Source organism: Orbicella franksi, chromosome 15, assembly GCF_964199315.1.
Source record: "Orbicella franksi chromosome 15, jaOrbFran1.1, whole genome shotgun sequence".
Lineage (NCBI taxonomy): Eukaryota > Metazoa > Cnidaria > Anthozoa > Scleractinia > Merulinidae > Orbicella > Orbicella franksi.
This window is the reverse complement of record NC_138159.1, coordinates 20,181,427-20,202,074: the sequence shown is the minus strand read 5'-3', so window position 1 is coordinate 20,202,074 and position 20,648 is coordinate 20,181,427. Positions and strand designations below refer to the sequence as shown.

The following is a 20,648-nucleotide window of genomic DNA, read 5'->3' as shown; positions in this document are numbered from 1 at the left end:
GGGCTGTCAGATACCAGGGGTTTGATTGACACAGAATGCATTACGCACTCTTTTGATTGGACCGTCTGACCTGATATTTAGCATAATTTGATCTCTTGCTCGGTTGATCCCGTGGAATTCGAAACCAGCTGGCAGTTCAAGAACTTTTATAAACAACAACAATGAAAACTTTCAGTATAAACTGAGTGTGTCTAGTGAATTCGAAAATGAATGCAAAGAAACTAAATATCTCTGGCAGGTTTGGTTTGGGCCCTGTGAGTGTCGTGGATGTGAGGGAATTGTTCACCGATAATGACGATAAAAAGAGAAATATATGATCCTGTTTTTTTTTGAAGAGAAAAAAACTGAAAGGGTTTTAAATCTCTCGTGTCAGATTTCTTGGAGAAGGGAAAGCCAAGGCGCAAAAATCACTGAGCGAACTGTCTTGTTAGAGGAAAAAGCTTTATTGAACCAGGAGCCTATGTTTCATCATTCAACCTTTTATCAACGGCCGGGCGTCAGTTTTACACATCATGCCGGAGCCATCAATGTTCAACTACCTAATCAATATTCAATGGACAGGGTGTCCAATAATTGTCTCCAGTCGACTTCTCCAGCTAAGTTAAGTGTGCAACAGGAGCGATAAAGCTGCCCGAGTGGTCCGAGTGTATCACAGACTCAATCGGAATGCACAAGGTTCATCGTGGCCTGTTTACTAAGAAAGCATCAGACAAACTTTTGGGCATCAAGTATCGAGCAGTTGAAGCGTGCATGGTCGATCCCCGGACCGACAAGTGCACACTTTGGAGTAAAACGATCACATAGGATCGAGATCAATATAGGGAAAACACAAAAGGCACAAGGAAGGCCGGTAGGGCCTGGGAGGGGATCGGAGGAATGAAAATTGGGAGATTTTTCTCGCAATCATTCTCTGGCCGATGGTGTCTCGGCACGGTTTTAGTTAGAGATCAACGAATGGTTATTTGGGGGAAGAAAACGAGCGTTGAATTAGTGAAATCTTAGTCGGCTAGAATCTCGCCTCTCCAGCATGTCCATGGCCATTTTTTCCACGCGCTAAAAATAAGCCCCTATCGGCTAAAAGGGAATAGCGACTTTGAGAACTTGAATATATAAACATTCCTTCAAAGTCCAATGTTTATTAAAACTTTTTAATAGTCACAATTTTTTACAACCTTTTTTAAGTATTTAAAAAACCCATTTACATTAGAGAGGTTAAGCATGACGTTTCCGGCAAACGGCAAACGGCAAAAATGAAACTTTTTCCCTCTCTCTTCAGCTGTGTGTACAGTAGTGTGAAATTATTTTTGTATTTGCAATGAATAGTAGGAGACGTTATTCCATTTTTGTGTGCTTTATTTACAGATTAGAAGAAAAGAACTCAAAATCAGAGGTTATCTTCGCCGTTTGCCGTCTGCCGTTAACGTCATGCTTTACCTCTCTAATGTCGAAACAGAACCTGTCACAAAATACAATTAATGTAAAAGTTAAATGCCTAAGTGACTATATCTAGTAGTAAAATAAATTATGAATGTAAGCCAAAAGATATGAAAGACCACAAGCAGCGGCGACTCAAAACACTAAACAATGAAGTCAAACAGGTCTGAACGGGTCTACTTTTCAGTATATTGCGTGAGAGCTAGGATCTTACCCAAACAAAAGCTAATTAGCCTAGACCAACTTAGCCTGTTTTTGACTCAGTCTTCGATATTGATGTACAAACCAGCGTAACTAGAATTGCGAATCCAGTCTGACTGGCCAAAAAATCTGAATGTCTATGATCTTAGTGAACGGGACAGTTGCGGACGGCCCTGTGAACGAGTTCCTATGTAGTTTTTGAAGAACTGCGAAAGTTGGCGTAGTCGAGAGAACGAGTCTCTTTTGCCATTTTCTTTTTAAATCCAAGGAACTTTGATCTTTACATACAAACAACCGAAAGCTTAAGATTGGCGTGTACTCCGTTAATTAAAATTGCCGGGCAAGAACGGCGAAATGAGAATGTAAGTCATGCGAGCAAACTTCAGCTCAGTGACTTCCAGGAAAGTGCATTTCATGCTTACTTTGTCTTCCGACGGACCCAACAAGTGGTTTAGAAAATGAGCGCAATAAAAACTGAAACTTAGCTGTCTTTCTATCTGGTGTAGACATGTGTGCATTTATCGCTCGTCCCACTACTTTTCAGTGACCGGCTGCCTGTAAGTCAAGTGAAGTATTTTGGGGGACCAAGAAGCGCGGACGTGCGGCGGGAAATATTTTCCCTTTTAGCTGTGTAGTTTTCGCAAAAACTCTCCCAAAGTAATCCAAGACGACAGGCAGAAACAGTGACATAGACTAGGAATAACCTAGAACGAAAACTGGCTATCAAAGCTATAGCGTTATAGCGTTCATAATTGACTTTTTCTCTGTCTAAAATACGGACAAGACACCTAAGAAACCAAACCTCAAAGATCAAGCACTAAATAGATAAGTCAGGGTTTTTTTTCAGTTTATGTGGTAGAGATAAAAAATTCCAAAGGCCAAATATCCTCAAAGTGATTATATTTGCACTAAACACGCAGGTCTCGCCTTTAGAAATAAAACCACTTAAGGACAGTTACTTAAAAGTGTGCTCCTCCATGCCCGCTTGTAGACTTAGATCTGGAAGAGGCTTGTCAAAACCTTCTCGTCCTTTTAAGAAATAAGTTAGGATACTCCCCTTGCCCTGGAAGTTAAATAAACAGCTTGGTTAATTGGATGTTTGCAATAAAACTATAGTAATCAGGTAAACGAAAGAACAGGCGGTCATCGGAAAGAGAAGTACAATTACTAAAGTTTCCCACCTTCATTTCCACAAATCCTCGTTCTTCCAAGATATACCCGCCAAGCTGTTCAAGAACTTCTCTGCATTCAGGGCTCACGTGAATGCAGAGAGCTGAAAGATTGAAAACGTTTTAATTAATGGGGTTGCATATCACCGACACACCATAGCCTAACGGCTAAACCGCAGAGGAAAAGCAACAGCCGGAAAGAGCTTTCAGAAAGGCGCCCTTTTTCGTTGAAAAAGCCAAACAACCGTTTTCACAAAGAGTCAAGCAACCAGTGATTCCTAATTTAGGACTTAAAAAACTAGGAGTTGTGAGCTAAATTGCGCTTGTCCATAGTGGCAGTGTTGTAAGGTGACTGGCAAGAGTTTCCAACATTTCCATTACTTTCTCTTTGGTAGATCAACACTACCACTCTTTTTCAGTCTTACAATGATCTGATGGCATCAATCCGTTAGCAAACAATCCCATATTATTTTAAACCTTGGCAACAGTTGCACTTTATCAAGCTTATCTTTCTTCGGGCAGTTATTGTGATATATATATTTTTAATTAGTCCACTGAAATGTCAAATGCAAAATGGATTTCTGGTAGATGGCTCAGAAATTCAAACAACCGCTTACCCAAACCAGAGGATTCCATTCGATTAGCATAGTTAACTGTGTCACCAAAAAGACAATACCGCGGCATTTTGAGACCTACAACCCCAGCAACAACAGGGCCTGAAAACATTAAGCATTTAGCAGTGTTAACCGATTTGTCCAGAACTTGGTTTTTCTAAAACTAATTAGAAGTTCAGTGAGATGCATGTATTGACAGGCATGTGAACCAACCTGTATGGATCCCAATTCTTAGTTGCAGCTGCTTTCCTGGAACATGCCTGATCTTAAAAGATGTCATCGCTGAAAGCAGATCAAGAGACATGTTACTGATCTCCCCAGCGTGTCTGATACCATTTCTGTTTGGCAATCCAGAAGCCACCATGTAGGCATCGCCAATTGTCTCCACCTTCATTTGAAACGAGAGAAAAAATAAAGATTTCTCATCACGCGAAGGGCACTGCTAGGTTTGTGTAGACAAAAAGTTTGTTCCGTATCAATGAAATCCTATTTGCGATGGAAATTATCCCTGTATTCAACCTAGAAAGTATAATTTCATTGTCTAGAGCTTTGTTCCCTTGAAAAGGCCAAATGTTCTCGCCTCTTCTCTCCTACCCTAAAAGGCACCAAACAAGTGGAAAATGTCAATACAAGGTAGAATTGACATTGTGGCTGTATTTCATACCTCTGGAAACTGCAATAATAGCCATCAAAGTGTAGCATTTACGCACTTTTGCAGTTTGTTCCAATGAGCATTTGCTTGCATCATGTAGTAGGAAATTCCAGACAACTTGACGCATGCCGTACCAAGAAAAAAAGACGAAAAAAGCTCCAGACTGGCGAATTTCATGTCTACCGCTATGGTGAAAAGCTTACTTGACGCTTCGCATTGAGGGAAGAATGTTTTTCCGAATAAAAATTACAATTTCCGCGATTGTGATTGGTTTAAAAAAACTCCTATTTTCCACTAATTCACTTGCCAAGTTGTTATCGGACAGTTTGTTATTGGACAGTCTGTTACCGGACAGTTCAATAAGCCAATCACATTCAAAGTTGTAGTTAAGTGCGTGCGCGCGCGCGCTTGCTTTTGTGTTTTTGGCTCCTAATTGCCGGTAGGAGGCGCGGTGGCCTTAGAATGTTTACATCTCCTTTGTAGAAATTTTAATGCAAGTTTTCCCTTTCTTTCATAACTTGGCTATTTTTCTTTTCTTGGAAATTGTAATTTTTATGATTAATCGGTAATAAGACTTCGTGTCGTCCAATTCGGTCTGTAATCATACTCGTGATAAACAAATCGGCCTCCCGCTGAGCGGTCATCCGATTTTGCTATCACTCTTATGATAACAGACCGAATTGGACTCCACTCAGTCCTATTACGTGAAATTCACGCATTAAAATTTGAATCTTACCTTGTATACATCATGCATGTCAATGATCTCGTCAAAGCAAGTGTACAAATCGTTTAATAAATCGACAACCTATTAGGACAATACAAGGAAATAGCACGTAAATATCTGAGTGATAATATTGAGGGAATCCCAAAACAAGCCTTAACTCTGGCCAGGTTTAGTACTTGTCAAAAAAGAGAAAGGAATAAGAAAAGAAAAGAAAAGAAAAGAAAAGAAAAGAAAAGGAAAGAAAAGGAAAGAAAAGAAAAGAAAAGGAAAGGAAAGAAAAGAAAAGAAAAGAGAGAGAAGTAAAGAAAGCTTTCAGCTTCTATAGGAACGTTGCTGACAGTGGTTTTGTTTTGTGTCATTTGAAAATTAATCAGAAAATACGTACTAGCTACACACTGAAACAATGAATGCTACCTGTAAAGGAGTACTTTCAGATGCGAGCTTGGTGAATCCAACGAGGTCACTAAAGAATAATGAAGCGGAGTCAAAGGTTTCAGCAGTGACTGGCTGTCCTCTCTTTAACTCCTCTGCTACAGATCTGTGATCGTACAAGAAAAAAGAGTAAATTAATAAATAGAGAAAAAAAAAAAGAAAGAAAGGAAAACAAACTTGAGCTTGATTTAAAAGCTACCAAGTATTTCCGCTAATCAAACTGAGAATTGTACAAGACAATCGAAATCGCAATATATAGGTTTTTTTTCCTTTTTAGCGCACTTTCGTATTACGAAGTCGCTCGGGGACTTAGCCTCTTCCAGGCGCTCAGTTAGTTGGGGCGCAGCGTGAAAATCAGCGCGCGAAAAAACAAACAACAATTAAAAAAAGTGCGGTGAGTGGAAGCGCCGGACTTTTTTTATATTTTCGCGCGCTGTTTTCCGCGCTGCGCCCCAACTAACCAGTCTAACGGAACGCGTGCAACAGGCTATTAGGGACTGGGTTGAAATATCGCCTTGCAAGATGGCGCCTTACAACGAAGTTTGTAGAGGAGTATGTACACAGTCTAAATATTATGAAGAAAAGATAACATCGGTGATTTGGGGGAGCTAAATTCAATCTGTTCAGCTTAATCGCCGAGGCAAATGTTGTTCTTGTGAGGTAAGATGTAGACTCTGTACTGCAAAATATGTAAGTCGCTGCAAGCTAATTCCGCTAATTCTTCTACTGAAACAAATGAAAAAAATACAGCGGCGGGCCGGGCTGGTCAGTTCCTTAGACCTAGGTTAATCAACCAAGGAGAATGTTTGCTCTTTTACTATCACCGTACGGGACGCAACGTAACCTCGATACCTTGGTAACATCCTGTACAATAGCTCATCAGTCTTTGCCTTTTCAGCGGCGAGCTCTGAGGTTCTCTCGGCAACAATGTCTTCCAAGTGATCGGTGTACTTCTCCATCATGGTGATCATAGTATCCATAATATTGAAGTCCCTAGTAGAACCCAAAAAAAAAAAAAAAAAAAATTACAACGTACAACAAAAGCATTTCTGATGTTGTCAACATGAAATAGGAAGTGCTCTATTATGGAAATATAAATTTACACAAACTGGGTTTTTAGTCAACTTACTTTCCTTTGTTCATCTGCTTAAGATATTTAATACAGTCTGTAAACTTGGGCCTTGCATTTGGGTCTTGATCCCAGCACTGTTTCATCATGTCAACATACAGAGCGTGTCCTACAATGTCTTTTGTAATGCGAGGACGGAAAGATGGAGTCTCTCCTTTTTGAACTCGACCAATAACACCTATAAAGAGCATACATTCACACAATTCAGTAAAGACGTTTAAGGTGGCTTACTACAGTTTTTCAGAGACTAGTAGCGTGTGCTATGATTGCTTGCCAGATGTCAGTATTAATTACGTGTGCACAAATGACGCAAGCAACCCTAAGAAGAAACGAAAACCACTTCAGCACTTGAAAGGCATTAAATCAATTTGGTATACGTAGCAATAGTTTCAAACTGTGTTTTAACGTGTGTTTAAGCCTAGGACCAAAAAAATGACATAAAAACTTGATAAACAACTGGTAAAAGAGCACTAAATTACTCTTGCTTTCTCACATGTGATACATGGTGTCACATGAGTGTGTGCTTAAATATTGGAGCATGCGCAGTTCAATTCTCATCCAAGGTTGTAAAATCCAATCTTTGATTGAGGATTGCTTGAAAACCCACTGTACAACCTATGATGAAATTTTCACAGTTGATTTGTAGGGGTGAATCACGTTTAGAGCCAAAATTTTTAAAAAATCTGTAAGACAGCTTTTGAGCTATTTTTGATTTCACATTTTCTTAGTTTGTGAAAAATCTGTTGTACAGATTTTTATTTTACTTTGCATGAAAGTTGACTCAGAGCCAATTTCTTATTCCTGAAATTTTGAGGTGAGGTCATATGGGTAGATTTTGAGAAAAACGAGATTTAACCTACTAGTGCCCAGTCTCTCCTTAAGTACTCGGTCGTTTATGTTTACCATTTGTTGACGTTTGTTCAAGTTTCACATAGAATGATAAAAGACTTAAGTAAACAGTAAATAGAGAGAGAAGAAACATCTTGGAACATTTTTCAAAAGAGTTAGAAGTTGGGCTGTTATAATCCATCAAAACTGTAGTAAGCCACCTTAAAAGCACATTTCCAGTTTACAGATGCAACATAATATACTAACTTTATTTCAAAAGCAAGTCAGAAAGGATGATATATATTTCTTAAAATTCATGGAATTGTAAGCTAGTCTTCACATGTGACTAATGTTTGTAAGTAACAGTTCTAGTATTGGATCTGATAGCACAAACTCTCAATTAAGTCTTGACATTCTTTGATTATGATAGCTTGAGAGAGAATAGTAACAAGCACTAAAGTCAACACATACTTCTAGCTGACAGATCTTCAAACATGCCATATGGTAGACCACGAGTTACAATTTCGGAAAGTATAATTCCATAACTGAAGACATCTCCAGCCTGTGATCGGGGAAATTGTTCATTAAAGATGTGTTCTGGTGCTGTCCAAAGGCTGTCTGCAAAGAAGGGAATCAATATTAATCAAAACAAATATAATACATCTAGCAAGCCTAAAAGCGGAGCTCCTGGGCTGGGTTGTTCCATAATTTTGTTGAGATTCAAGGCTAATTATCTCAACAAAATGCATGGCTACCCCCATTTTTCTTTGTGGATTCCAATAGTCCTTGCAAAGATCTACTTTTTCCTCATGGTCCTAATGTGGCGCAAAAACCTTTGTATTTAGTAGGCACCGCCCTTAAAGCAAAAATGGTACTCTTAACATTAAGTCAACAACATAAAACTTTCAGAAAATCATAAGTTACCATAATACTTGGCTTCTGTTCCTGCTTCCACATCAACCTCTTGTCCCTCTTTGAACAGAAACAGTCCATGATCAGTTACTTTGCATGTCCAGCGACTGTCAATGAGTACATTTGAAGATTTCAAGTTGCCATGAATCTGAACTGGACTATTCTGCAAGAAGTGCATGCCCTGTTGGGGGGAAATTGAAACATATTTTCTTTGATCACAAGTAAGTATTTCAGGATTATTGTTTTTGAATGAATAAATTACTGCAATTAGTGATGGCATCTAAGTGAATATGTATGTATTAAGATTCCTTTACCAATGGAAACTGACAGTATTGTGTGAAATAGACTACCACTTTACTGCCAGATGCACTTTTATTCTTTTGACAATAAGAGATCGATTGTTTGTATTAAATAAGGGATTGCACACTCCAGCTAGCAATGAAATACAACTGAAGATGACTGACACCAATCCACCGTAGGAAAAAAGATGGCGGATGTACATTTTACCACAAGGCCTTGCAAACCTAACACAGCCTAAAAGGCACAAAGAAAACCAAATTATTACAATATACATCTCTGTACTAAGGACATTAAGTAGCCTAGGTTTGAAGATTGTATAATGTTTCTGTGTGTTTTTATGAACATTGTTAAGGTTTTTGTGCGCTAAGAACTATGGGTGAATGTACAAGTCACCATCTTTTTTCCTACGGAGGATTATTTATACAGTCAGATATACATACTCTTGCAATGTCAGATGAAATAGACATTTGAAACATCCAATCCAATTTCAGGCTGTCATTATGTAACACATCCTGCAAAATATGAGACATAAATTGGATCATAAATACAGTTCAGGACATTTATGCTCATTCAGATTTTTTTTAAACTCTTGCTGTACTTCCAGGTAATCAGGCCAAGTGTTGTCAGAAATAAAAAACAAACAAACAAGCAAACTAATTAACTAACCCCTTCCCTTAAAAAAAGACAAAAGGCCAAAAAAAAAAAAAATACAATTGAAAATGTGGGTTGGGGTTGGGAGATCACTGTCCTTGTTATGGAGTTACAGCATGATAAAGACCATCTTTTTCCTAGTAGCTTTAGTCAAGTAATGCAATATCCACTTCATTACTTTCAGTGTCAAAACAAGTAACATTGAGATCTCTAGATAAAGTTGATGCAAATAGGCCTATTATGAAATTTTCCAGCTAGATATTATAATTCTTTTCTGTAGATTGAGCCCTACAAAACGGATCATACTAAGTAAGGAATGCACACCCAAATTGTTAAGCAATTCAGCTATGTTACATTTATATATATATTTGGAAAAGGAGACACATCATGAATGTAAATCAGTAATGTACTGGTACTTCAGTACTTCAATTCATATTTCGGTAATTTTATGTTACCTGTAGACTTCCTTTGGCACAGTACTGGCTTAAGATGCAAATGTTACCAGGTTCAACACAAGCACCGATAAAGGTGTTGATATTCTGGTGGGTGAGATCTTTCATCTTCCAAAAAATATACATGTATATGTATTAATAAGATTAATGCATTACTTCTCTGTTAGTAAAACTAACTTTTACTCTTTTGAGTAAGCAGTGTGCTGCAAATGAGCAGTTTAGAGCATTCATAAAAAATGAGGCAATTTGGTCAGATTGTTTATGTACCATTCAGTTACAAACCTACAGATGAGGCCCAGGAAGCAACTGCTCTCCCCCTTATGCCTCAAAAATACAAGTGAGGCTCAAAAGGCGAAAACATTTTCAGAGCAAATAGAAGGGCCTCTGGGCAGTTCCCTACATCCCCAACCTTTTTTGAACAACTTTGAATTTGCTTTCTGAATACTCCTAACTGTATAAAGACATCAAAACAGACTGTTTTGGACATTTCTCCTTTCAGGTCAATTACATGGTGCTGGTCGCAAATGCATGTATTGTAAATAGCAAATAATCAAACAAAATTTATGCAATCAATCTTACTTCCTTTAGCTCCAACAACACATCACGTTCCAGAACAACTTTTGCCTTCTGTAACTTTTTAACTGCCACTGAGTTGCCCTATATAAATTTCAAGAGAAGTTGTTTTACCTAATGAAAATATCCTAAAAATATAGTACATTGGTCAGCAGTTGATAGTTAACTATTGCAGGTGCCTATTTATTAAGTGGTTTTGCATGTTTTATAAATTTAATATATCATAGTTGTGTAATAAGATATTCACCTCATAAATCCCAAGGACTGTAAAAATTTGCCCTCGTAGCTCTTCCATTGATCCGCGTTCACTTCCAGCCATGCTTACCTATAAAGAAAGTCACATTTTAAAGACATCAAACAAGCAAATTAATGGAATTAATTTTTAACACTCTCTTTTAGACATTACGTAGAGTCACTCATAGATGGTCACTCCACATGCTGTTAATCAGTGATACCCACATTGACTTAAGTGGTCAGTGTGTATTATTGCTATAAATGCAACAGAAATTAGCCATTCAAAAGAAACATCAGGGGCCCGTTTCTCGAAAGTCCCAAAAATTTTTCGCACCCAGAAAGCCGTAGCAAAATCTCAAACATTATGACTACAGAGCTGATTTATTCACATATTCTTAATAGAAACAGAGGTTTCATTCCGTGCAAGAAGTTTCAGGCACATACACTTCTTTGTCTTTAAATACTGGTTGACTAAAAATGGTTGTTTGGGCTCAAAAATTTTCCGGGGACTTTGAGAAACGGGCCCCAGGTCTGGAAATTTACATTGTCAGTTACAACGATGTGCTACAAGTCAGGCCTTTTCGTGTCTAATACAGCAAATGTAAGGAACATTTACTGATGACAACCATTAATTATTTACAAGTTCATTTCCCATTTTCTAATTGGGAGATTTTCCCACTTTGAACACTTTTTTTCTAATCAAAGTGGTATCTTAAGTGAATGATGCAGATGTAGCAAGTTTTTCAACTTACCATGCTCTTCCTACTTCCTAACTTTCCTTTATTCTTTGGCCATTTGATGTCTTCATATTTTATTTTCCATGTTTGAGCTAATAAAGCTGCCTCAAAAGCTTGTTTTCTGTCAGAAAATAAAATAAATGGGACAAACAAAAATGGTGAACATACTCTTTCAATCTGGCTTCAATCCGGTTGATTCCAGAGAAGCACTAAAAGTGGAATGATACTTAGAGAACATAGCAAATCAACAATCCTGATGGGATTTAAACAAAATGTAGCAAAATAACAGAATGAGAGGGATTCCATTTATCTAAATCTTGAAAACAAACATGTTTAAAGAATATGACCTGAGCATTACAGTTAGTGAGAGGTTTGAGTTATTGAGGGTTCAAGTTTAAGGGAATCAATTTTAGTTCGAGTTAGTGCACAATTCTGGTTTCCTGGGGTTTACGTTAACAGGAGTTAACTGTACTCATGGAAAATCTCAGATACAATAGGGCCATTTATACAAGGAAAATAAGCCGCAGCTTACTTAAGTGGGCTTACATAAGGCTTACATAAGACACGAACTTACCGTATAAATGGTACATTTTAGCCAGTTCACGTCTTACATGAGCCATGGATAACATAAGCCATGACTTGTGTAATACTAGTGTTTCAAGCTTGGCTTAAATAAACACGGGGCTTATATAGGATGTGAAATCACTTGTATAAATGGTATCACGGCTTATTTGCAGCTTACGTAAGACGCAAACTCAGACTGTGCAAGCACAATTTTTCCCACACTTACGCAACAGCTCACACAATTCTGTGAATGCTATGACAACCAACACAAAAGTGAGGCCACAAATAAGCCGCGAACCATTTATATGAGCACTTTGCATCTTTAATAAGCCATGCTCGCATAAATGGTCCAGTTCGTGTTGTATGTAGGCCACGGCTTATTTTTCTCATATAAATGGCCCTAATGTCCTTTACCAAAACTCTTTGGCATAAATTATGGGTTGCCTTTATCACTTTGTCTTGAGATTACCACTTCTTTAAGTAGTATAGTGTCTCAAAGTTTACTATTCTCACCTCTGCCACAATAAAAATCCAACCAGAATTGAAACAATCAGCACAAAGACAAGGCTTCCTGCCAAGATATATGGCCATGTAGGATCGTCCTCTAGGATGATGAAAGCATCATTTTTTTTGTTTATTTTGGTTATAATGTGATGAACAGGCATATTCTGAAGATTAGCTCTGCTCAACTGACTGTTGATCAAAGGCTGCTGATCTACAGAATAACTTACAGGCTCCCGACAAGTTACCAACAGTTAGCCAGTGTGCAGTTCCAGAAAATATCCATACCCACCCTAAGGAAGGTTAACAGAAATTCCAAGGGGGAGGAGGGTTTCAAAAGCCAAAATTGTTAAGAAAGTATGATCTATTTGAGGACAGATGTATAGATGCATGACAGCATAAACATTTTTTTGTGTGTCTTTTATATAAAGAGTTCGTACGGGTCCTGGAAAACCTGGAAAGTCCTAGAATTTTATTGTGGTATTTTCCAGGACTGGAAAGTTCTGGAAATCTGTTAAACTGAAGCAAAAAATATGAAATGTATGGCAGACAGTGAGGAGAATTAACATCAAGATCTTGGGAGTGAAAGGGTTAATGTGAATTTAAGAGTCCTTGAAAAATCAATCTGAGTCCTGGTTCAGAAATTTGTTTCTGAAAAAGGGTATGAACCCTGTATTCCATGTTGCCACATGTCTGTTCAATAATAGATCACAGATGACATCAAAATGTGACAAGAACATCAGTGACACACTAGCCTAGTGGCTTGTGTGCCACGTTTTTGCATCTTGATGTCATCTGTGATCTATTACTGAACAGATGCGTGACAACATGGAATTTGTAAAATTGAGCTTTTTCATTGTAAGAATTTTTCTTCCCAACAAAAACAGCTTTGAATCATGTGAACCGTAATTTTATGTGGCATGGGCTTGGGGGAGGGGAAGGGCACCAGAAAGTTCAATGCCAGGGAGATTATGTACTGTACCGAAAAAATAGTGAAATGAGTAACACGAATTGCATGCATAGTAAGTAATTGTACAAATAGTCACCCCTTATTGTAAAGCTGAAATAGATCCATTTGATTTGTTTCATACCTTCTGCTACAGGCTTGCAGAATTCATTGTCAAAACCACATGCAGGCCTTCCAAGAGGAATTTCTGTTGTGCCACCAGGCCATATGATTGTTTGATTCAACAATTGAAGCTGTCCAGTTGTGCCAAAATAGTTGGCTACCCTTACACTTGACATACCCTTCAAAAATGACTGTAATCTGTAAGAGGCAACTCGGTCTCCCTTTTCATCAATGCCAACAGGACCCGAAACACCTGTAAACAGTTGAGAACCAAACTACAGTACTTTGTAGGAAAAGTCACTTTACTTTGTAATTTTGATTGTTCTGAATCATGCTGTTTGTTCCGTTTTTTATTAAGGTTTCCTGTTTTCTTTTTCTTTTTCTTTTTTTTTTTTTTTTTAGAGGAATGCACCATTACATAGTTTTAGCCTTGATGAGAAAACAAGTAAATATGATTCCCCACATCCAGGAGTGTGCATTTACTAATACTTAGCTCTTATTGACCGAGCAGGAGGTCTGTATTGGAGAATCTTGACGAAAGTTGTGAGTACAGACTGAACGTATTCAGGTCTGTACACGACGGAGGTCAAGATTCTCCCATAGTGTATTATAATATTGTAAAAGTGGTAGCAGTGGTAGTTAGTATTAATAGCAGTATCTAATAGTGGTGGTGTAAGTAGCTGTTTTGTATTGTATTGTATTGTATTGTATTGTATTGTATTGTATTGTATTGTATTGTATTGTATTGTATTGTATTGTATTGTATTGTATTGTATTGTATTGTATTGTATTGTAAGCAGTGTAAGCAACTGTACTAGTACTGTAAATAATGTGAGTAGCCGTATTGTACTGTAAGTAACGTAAGTGACTATATTTGTAATTTGTAAAGCTAGTGAATAATAATTAAAAAAGGTTCTCCCATACAGACCGACTAAACTTGGTTAATAAGATGTTTATCATATGGCAAACAAGAACAATTTAATTTGTTTAATGTTACTGGTTTGTACGGGCTGACATTTTGCTTGCGAACAGGTGATTAGCTGAACTTAATTCTGCTAATGTTTGCTGGTCCTCTTTGCTTTTTTTCTCATCAGGCTTTTTGGCACTTTCATAAATAAATATTGTTGGAAGAAAATAGTCAAGATTTTTGCACTTTAGTTTGCAACTTTTTCACTGCAAAATGTAACTGGTCTAGATGCCAGTCTAGATGGGATAATTTAGACCACTTTCAATATTGATTTCAGCCAATCAAATCTGGGAATTCGGTAGTTCCCAGTCCTTGAAAGGCACAGCCATATAATAAATATAGAATAACATATTACTCACAACAGGTGCAAGTTTTGGAGTTGCAAAAACAAATATCTACAACAATAATTATTCCTAACTGAAACTAACTTTCCTTTGTATGTATGAGTGCATTTGTGACCTATATAGTGTAATGTAGATGTTTGCTTACCAAGGAATTCCAATCCTATCATTGACCTAGAAACATTCTTTCCTGCAGTGATGTTAACACCCTCCCTCAAGGACTCATTAAGGGCGCGAGCATACAAAAGAATGGCATCATGCAGGTAAGCTGCATAGATGTTAGTCTGGAAGAAAAAGCAGCACACAGTTAGCATCTTCATGTATCAGGTCGGCTGGCTCCAGGTGGAATTGAAGATGTCTTCAAAATGCTTGTCTTCAACACAAAGCAAATAGCACTCACAGAGGCAACTTATGCTCCCAAAGGGAAAGTCGGCAATGCATCAGAACTGTAACATCAACTTAAGCATTGTTTACATAAGTTGCGACTGCACTGCTTTCATCCAAGCATAGACATGCGAACAAAGAAACAGACAAATGTGGCAAGCACCCCTGAATAGGCCACTTGCGCTTGCCCCAGTTGTTCAAAGGGTGGATAGCACTTTCCACCGGATAAGTCACTATCCAGTGGATACACTATCATAGTGTGGTTTGTTTTGCCAACACGTATCCACTGGATAGTGATTGATATGCTGGATAGCATTATCCAGCCTTTGAACAACTGGGGCCAGCTTGATAGGGAGGCCTAGAGGACACAAACAAAAGAAATGAATAGACATGTAATTCAGTTTCCTTTGTTTGTGTCCTCTAAGCCTCACTGCCAAGCTGAATTTTAAGATGTCGAAATCAGTCCATTTCCTTGATATTCCTTTAAATTTTCACTTCCCATTGTTGAATCAGTTCAAATCACCAAGACTTGAGAGAAATCATAAAGAATGATAATCTTGGACAAATTTCTTCTTTTTCTGTATTGATATAAACAAGACAGATTATAACTGACCTGTGAGCAAAGAGACAGACCACTACAAAATTAATGGGATTTGTCTTGATCATATTGTGGTTGTTTTGATCCAGAAGAAGATGAAGATCAATATCAGTGGGTCTTCGTTCTTTTCATTTAAAGAACACTTAATGTTTCGCAAAGCTTTTTATAGTATTGGGACACTTGCCTCGTTGGGTGCATTCATGGAGTAGTTCATTTCAGGCATCCTGTTGTAAACACTGGTTGTAAAATCCGCGTAGGCCTGTGAATCTGGGATGTACTGACTAACATCAATGATTCCTTCAAAGGCCCTACAAGCCTCTTCATCTCTGCTATCTCCTGCTTCGCATGAGGCTGGGAGTGTCTCTAAGGCAACCACCACATACTCTCCATTTAATAGACCCAGCTCATTGAAGATAAGCATTAGACGTCTCATAGCATCACCGTAGCAAAGCAGCATAAACACTGTAGAAAATACTGGTTATGAGAATTGGGTCATTCCTCATTTTACTTATTTGTGACAAATTTGTGTTACAAATTTGTGTTATTACATTAAAGGTAACATTTCTTTGCTGTAGAATATGTGGATGAGCAATATAGACAAAAACGAGTTGAACCTGTTTGCTGACTCCCATTGATGCAAGACCAGATCTCTAATTGACCAGTTGAAAACATGGAATAAAACTCAGGTAATCATAATAATGAAATGTAAGTGACTAAAAAGGTAAAACTAAGAGATCATATGACTGGTTTTGCTGCGAAAAGTGTGTACTGGTAATTTAGTCTGTTTTCTTAGTTTACCCCTAGGTCACAAGACTTACCACGTGCCTTGGTTGCCATAGACCTGACCATTGATTTTAATTTGTAAAGGTCAGTTGCTCCAGGATCGAAGCTCCCAAAAAAGGGCACCTGAAACTTGTCATCTTTCTCCAGAGTGACCTTTGCTGAATTGCCAATCTCTGAGAAAACGGTTTCTGTTGAGGCCATGATACCTATGCGATCCCACTTGTACTGGTCTAAAAAGGCTCTTAGGAGTTCTCCCAAACCAGTGTATGTGCCAGCTGTGCGTACAAAGTAGGGATACAGGGTTTTGTCGGATAACACTGAGGCAGTGCATCCCCAAGATATCATGGGAATGTTCCAGTGCTCTGCTATGTAAGCACCAGGAATACATGCCACAGAACAGCCAGGACCAATGAAGACATCAACTTTGGGGCTTTCCACTGTATAATAGTCTACCAAAATGGCTAGAGAACTTCTTGCTTCACATTTACTGTCTTTAACTAAGTAGGTCAGGTTATGTCCTTGAAGCCAGTAAATATCATTGTTTACTTTGTCCATAGCAATAAGGATTGCTGATGCCATCTTTGGACCACCTGGCCAACTACCAGTGAAGGGAAGAAAGATCCCCATTTTAATGTCTCTTGCACGAGACAAACAAAATAAACAGAGAACAGACCCAAGAAGAAGTGACGTTTTCATTCTTGTTTCATTTGATCGCATGTTTCTGGAAAAAAGAAAAGTGAAGCGACAAGTGAAAAGTGACATGCAGAACAATCGGTCCGCAAAAGTATATGGAATGACCTCTCAAAAAGAACAACAGCAAAATAGTTTGAGCGTGTTTGGAGGCAGAGACCATGGGGATGAAAAGAAAAACAAACAACGAGTGGTACAAAATTGTGTCTCTCTTTTACGGTGTATCAGTCAGTATTCCGTTGATAAATCATTGAAGCAGTTCCTGTCTTTAAGCCTAGCAAAATCTCGGAATTTTTCTGATTGAACTTTAAAAACCTCTGCTTTAGTTGTGAGAATTTTGGAGATTTCAGTGATTTAAGACAAACGAATGAACTAGACAAACGTTGAAATCGTTTTGAAGTACAGTAGTTTCAAAACTTTTACTACACGGCAACGAAACTCGTTGAGTGTGCGACCACTAAAAGTACTTGCAGCTTTTTGTAGGCTTGAATATGCCCACAGATGCAATTCATTCAAATTTGCCGTTTGTTCCCTTGACATTTCATTAAGCAATATAAACATTTTTTGAAGATAGCATAGTTTGACAAATGGCTCAAAGATGACTACAAAAATCATAGCTATAACTTCTACACCACTCGCTGATTTTGATCAAGTTTGGCAGTGTTTTGGACTCTCAAAAGAGCGGATGAGCTTCAGGAAAGGTTGCATGGTAGTCGGCATTTTGAACCAAACCTGGTGTAGGAATCCGATGGCAAAAAATTTCCGTTCGAGTTCCGAAACGTTGAAAGTTTGTTAACTTGAAGTACTGTGAAAACCATTTAATTGAGAAAAAAATTGAGGGATTTTGGTTGAAAGTGTATATGGCATTTTTAGTTTCCATGTAAGTTATAAAGCTTAAATATTTGTCCTTGGTCTGTAGGCCAAGTCCAGACAAAGCTCTGTCAATTTCAGCGACAAAATTCATTATTGTATTGTGGAAAGAGATAAAAATCTCTGAACTTTGATAACTAAATCGTTTACCAGAACTTTAAACAGCTGGACGAATGCTCCGCAACTTCAACTCAACGGAAAAAAATGACATCGGATTGCTGATTTCCTCTCTTCGCCAAAACTTTGCAAGCTTGTTTCGCTTGTTTCGCGCCACGTTTGCACGACTTTCAAAATGTCGGTCCCCATTTTCGCCAGCAAAGCGCTTTAATATAATTGGCAAGAATCTTTGGAAATTCTCTTTTCTCAAAGGACTTGGAAATATTAGAATGGCTTTCTAAAAGGACTTCTTTTTCCACCTTTCCAATTCAGTTATTCTCAACCTTACCTGAGTTTCCTTCCCGAAGTATGAAGCTTGTAAACAAGTCTGTTAAACTTTGGCCAGAAGGCGTAGATAGACAACCTGTGGCAACAAAAAGGGACAATTATTAAATTTAGCACTTAAAAAAGGACTCTGTTCATTAATTTAAAATTTCATTCAAGCTCGAGACTTGGAAAAATAATTACGATGAAGGTTCGAGTATGGTGAACTTTGTACGACGCTAATGATCGTGCATGTAACGGAACAAACTTTTCTCAAAGAACTTACCTTTGGCACCTTGTGAGATCACAATAAGTCTTTTTAAAGCGTTGTTAGCCCTCTTTTTGTGTGAATGGAAACCCTTTAAAGCCAACTTCGATAGGTAAAAACTATGAAACTAGCACAAAGGTTTTCAATGATGAAAAAACTTTTCGTCAACTTACAGAGGGAATTGACGAGAATTTTTTACTCACGCCAGAGATAGTGGCGCGAAATGCCTTCTTAAAGCTGATTGGTCCTTACGTGATATAATGCATGCTGATTGGTTAATTCAAATGATCGATCGACCAATTCCCGCCATTTTTATTGACGAAGCGTGCACAAGGCATGCCGTGAAATTTCGAGGTACCTGGGCCTGTAGAAGCAACCACGACCCTGGGAATGAGAGGTTGCTACAGAACGCAGCAGGCAGCCAAAGAAGGTCAAAAAATAATTCTAGAGAAATGTTCCGATAGGGCACCAGAGCTTACAAAGAGATCATAAAAATATAAAACAAACAGCGGTGATAAACATTTTAAAAACATGCATTTTATGAACTTGACGTTTCGTATGCTAGTCAACATAAATTTTTTAAAGTATAACTGTTAAAATTTTTGGAAAGCTATTTATACTGTACCAATGGGTGTCTAGAACCTAGACAGAAAACATCTGCAGTAGAAATTTAAGGACGTTCGCGCTAATTGTTTCTGCGCATCCTTACTGCGCACGCAAATTCACACGCCACGTCAACAACAAAAATTAGCTTAATTACTAATTAATAAATAAACTAAAAATACATACAGTTGCTGGTCACCCAAAATAACTAAAGAGCTAAACTAGTTTGGTGACAACCGATTATGAGAGCGCGCGCTAAGTAATAAAATGAAAAATGATAGGGCAGATGGCCATTGCTATAGCTTTGCCCGGATTTAATGATCTTGGACGCTCGGTGACCCCTATTTTTCTTTTGACAGATCATTTTCTCTACCGATTTTCTACGTTTAGCGAAAAAATGAAGAAAATCTATCGTCTAGAAGTTTGAATTTTTTGCAAAATGTGCCATCGAATTCCGTTCGTTTTAGCTCTTCGTTTATCTCTGCGACGGTTTCAAAAGCTTCTTGAAGGGTTAAGTTTTGTGAGAACGTTGGTAATATTTGGAATTATTTACGCAACAGACCCACTTCCACAAAATACGATTAAGATCGTTTGCCTCCGTTGACTCACCTTCGATATTTCTAATTATAGGCCCCTGTAGACCATGCTGAATTATGTGTGCCAAATTTTCAAAATCAGGGTAGTTTTCCACACACTTTATCTCTGAACGAAGTCAATGACCCCAATTTTTTTTTGCATTTCTGACACAAGTAACTCGTTATCTTAATAAAATAATAAAATTGGAAAAGAAGTCTGGAGCTAGCAGGCCGGTACCTCAGCATAATATCCGTGGAGCCTGGAAACAACAAGGTGTGGTTACAAAGTCAACATCGCGGCAACGGAGGAAGGAAAAAGTCGACGTCGTTGTTAAAATCAAACGAGAGCAGGGAAGAACTAAAAATCTGTAAGGCAAAAAATTGCTTATGTTTCAGATTAAAGTGACAATTGTTTGAAATAATGTGTCATTGCCTTCATTGCCTTCTGCGTAACTTTTTTTTTTTTTTTTTGAAAACGCGAAAATCTGGGTCGGTCGGACGACGCTAAACAGAGAAAAAAAAGGGGATGGCCTAACTTTATAAATGACTTTGGATAATTGTGATCGGTTGAGACGGTCCTTGTATGGGAAGAATGCGCCGGGTGTTTTGAAAAATAACTTTGACATTAATTAACAAAAGAGTAGAAACGATTTACACAAGATTTTATACCCTTGGTAGTAAAATAATAATATTTTTTGGAGGACTGTTGCTACGGGTTCATTTGGCTTGTTCTTGTTCTTGTTCTTGTTCTTGTTCAGGACATCATTGATATTAAAAGTGACGATGCCCTGAGCGTAACCATTTTGCAGCAAAAGCCTTTGGAGATCCTCGACAGCGGATTGTAACAATGAAGCGGTGGAGCAAATACGGAAGCATCGATAGGTTAGCGTGCAGATAAGGTTGATTTTGTATTTGCGTGGTGTAAATGAATCCCATTTGGTATAGAGTCTAGTTAATGTCTTCTTCCGGTAAA

At 38.0% G+C, this 20,648-nt stretch overlaps 1 protein-coding gene and 1 long non-coding RNA gene across 6 annotated transcripts; one reads left to right on the top strand and one right to left on the bottom strand.

Annotated features, from left to right (window-relative positions):
• Positions 1-83: 83 nt before the first annotated feature.
• LOC145470291 (atrial natriuretic peptide receptor 1-like) lies at positions 84-19,239 on the bottom strand. Its single transcript, XM_081454120.1, has 20 exons — positions 16,285-19,239; positions 15,651-15,928; positions 14,633-14,768; positions 13,199-13,429; positions 12,120-12,210; positions 11,058-11,163; positions 10,319-10,396; positions 10,078-10,155; positions 9,502-9,606; positions 8,836-8,907; positions 8,108-8,276; positions 7,655-7,801; positions 6,356-6,533; positions 6,079-6,219; positions 5,209-5,332; positions 4,807-4,875; positions 3,632-3,806; positions 3,422-3,520; positions 2,817-2,908; positions 84-2,698 (listed from the first exon to the last, which is right to left on the bottom strand). Exons 1-20 carry the CDS (start codon positions 17,009-17,011, stop codon positions 2,591-2,593), a joined length of 3,204 nt encoding a protein of 1,067 aa, XP_081310246.1. The 5' UTR covers positions 17,012-19,239; the 3' UTR covers positions 84-2,590.
• Positions 5,493-16,878, top strand: LOC145470292 (uncharacterized). 5 transcript variants are annotated; one of them, XR_014042472.1, is made up of 6 exons: positions 5,493-5,886; positions 8,166-8,316; positions 9,508-9,588; positions 16,042-16,152; positions 16,260-16,333; positions 16,807-16,874. It is a non-coding gene; the product is annotated as an uncharacterized LOC145470292 (long non-coding RNA). The 5 variants fall into 5 exon arrangements; XR_014042473.1 differs by lacking the exon at positions 16,260-16,333 and having other exon boundaries at positions 16,807-16,878; XR_014042471.1 differs by having other exon boundaries at positions 16,042-16,333.
• Positions 19,240-20,648: the final 1,409 nt, after the last annotated feature.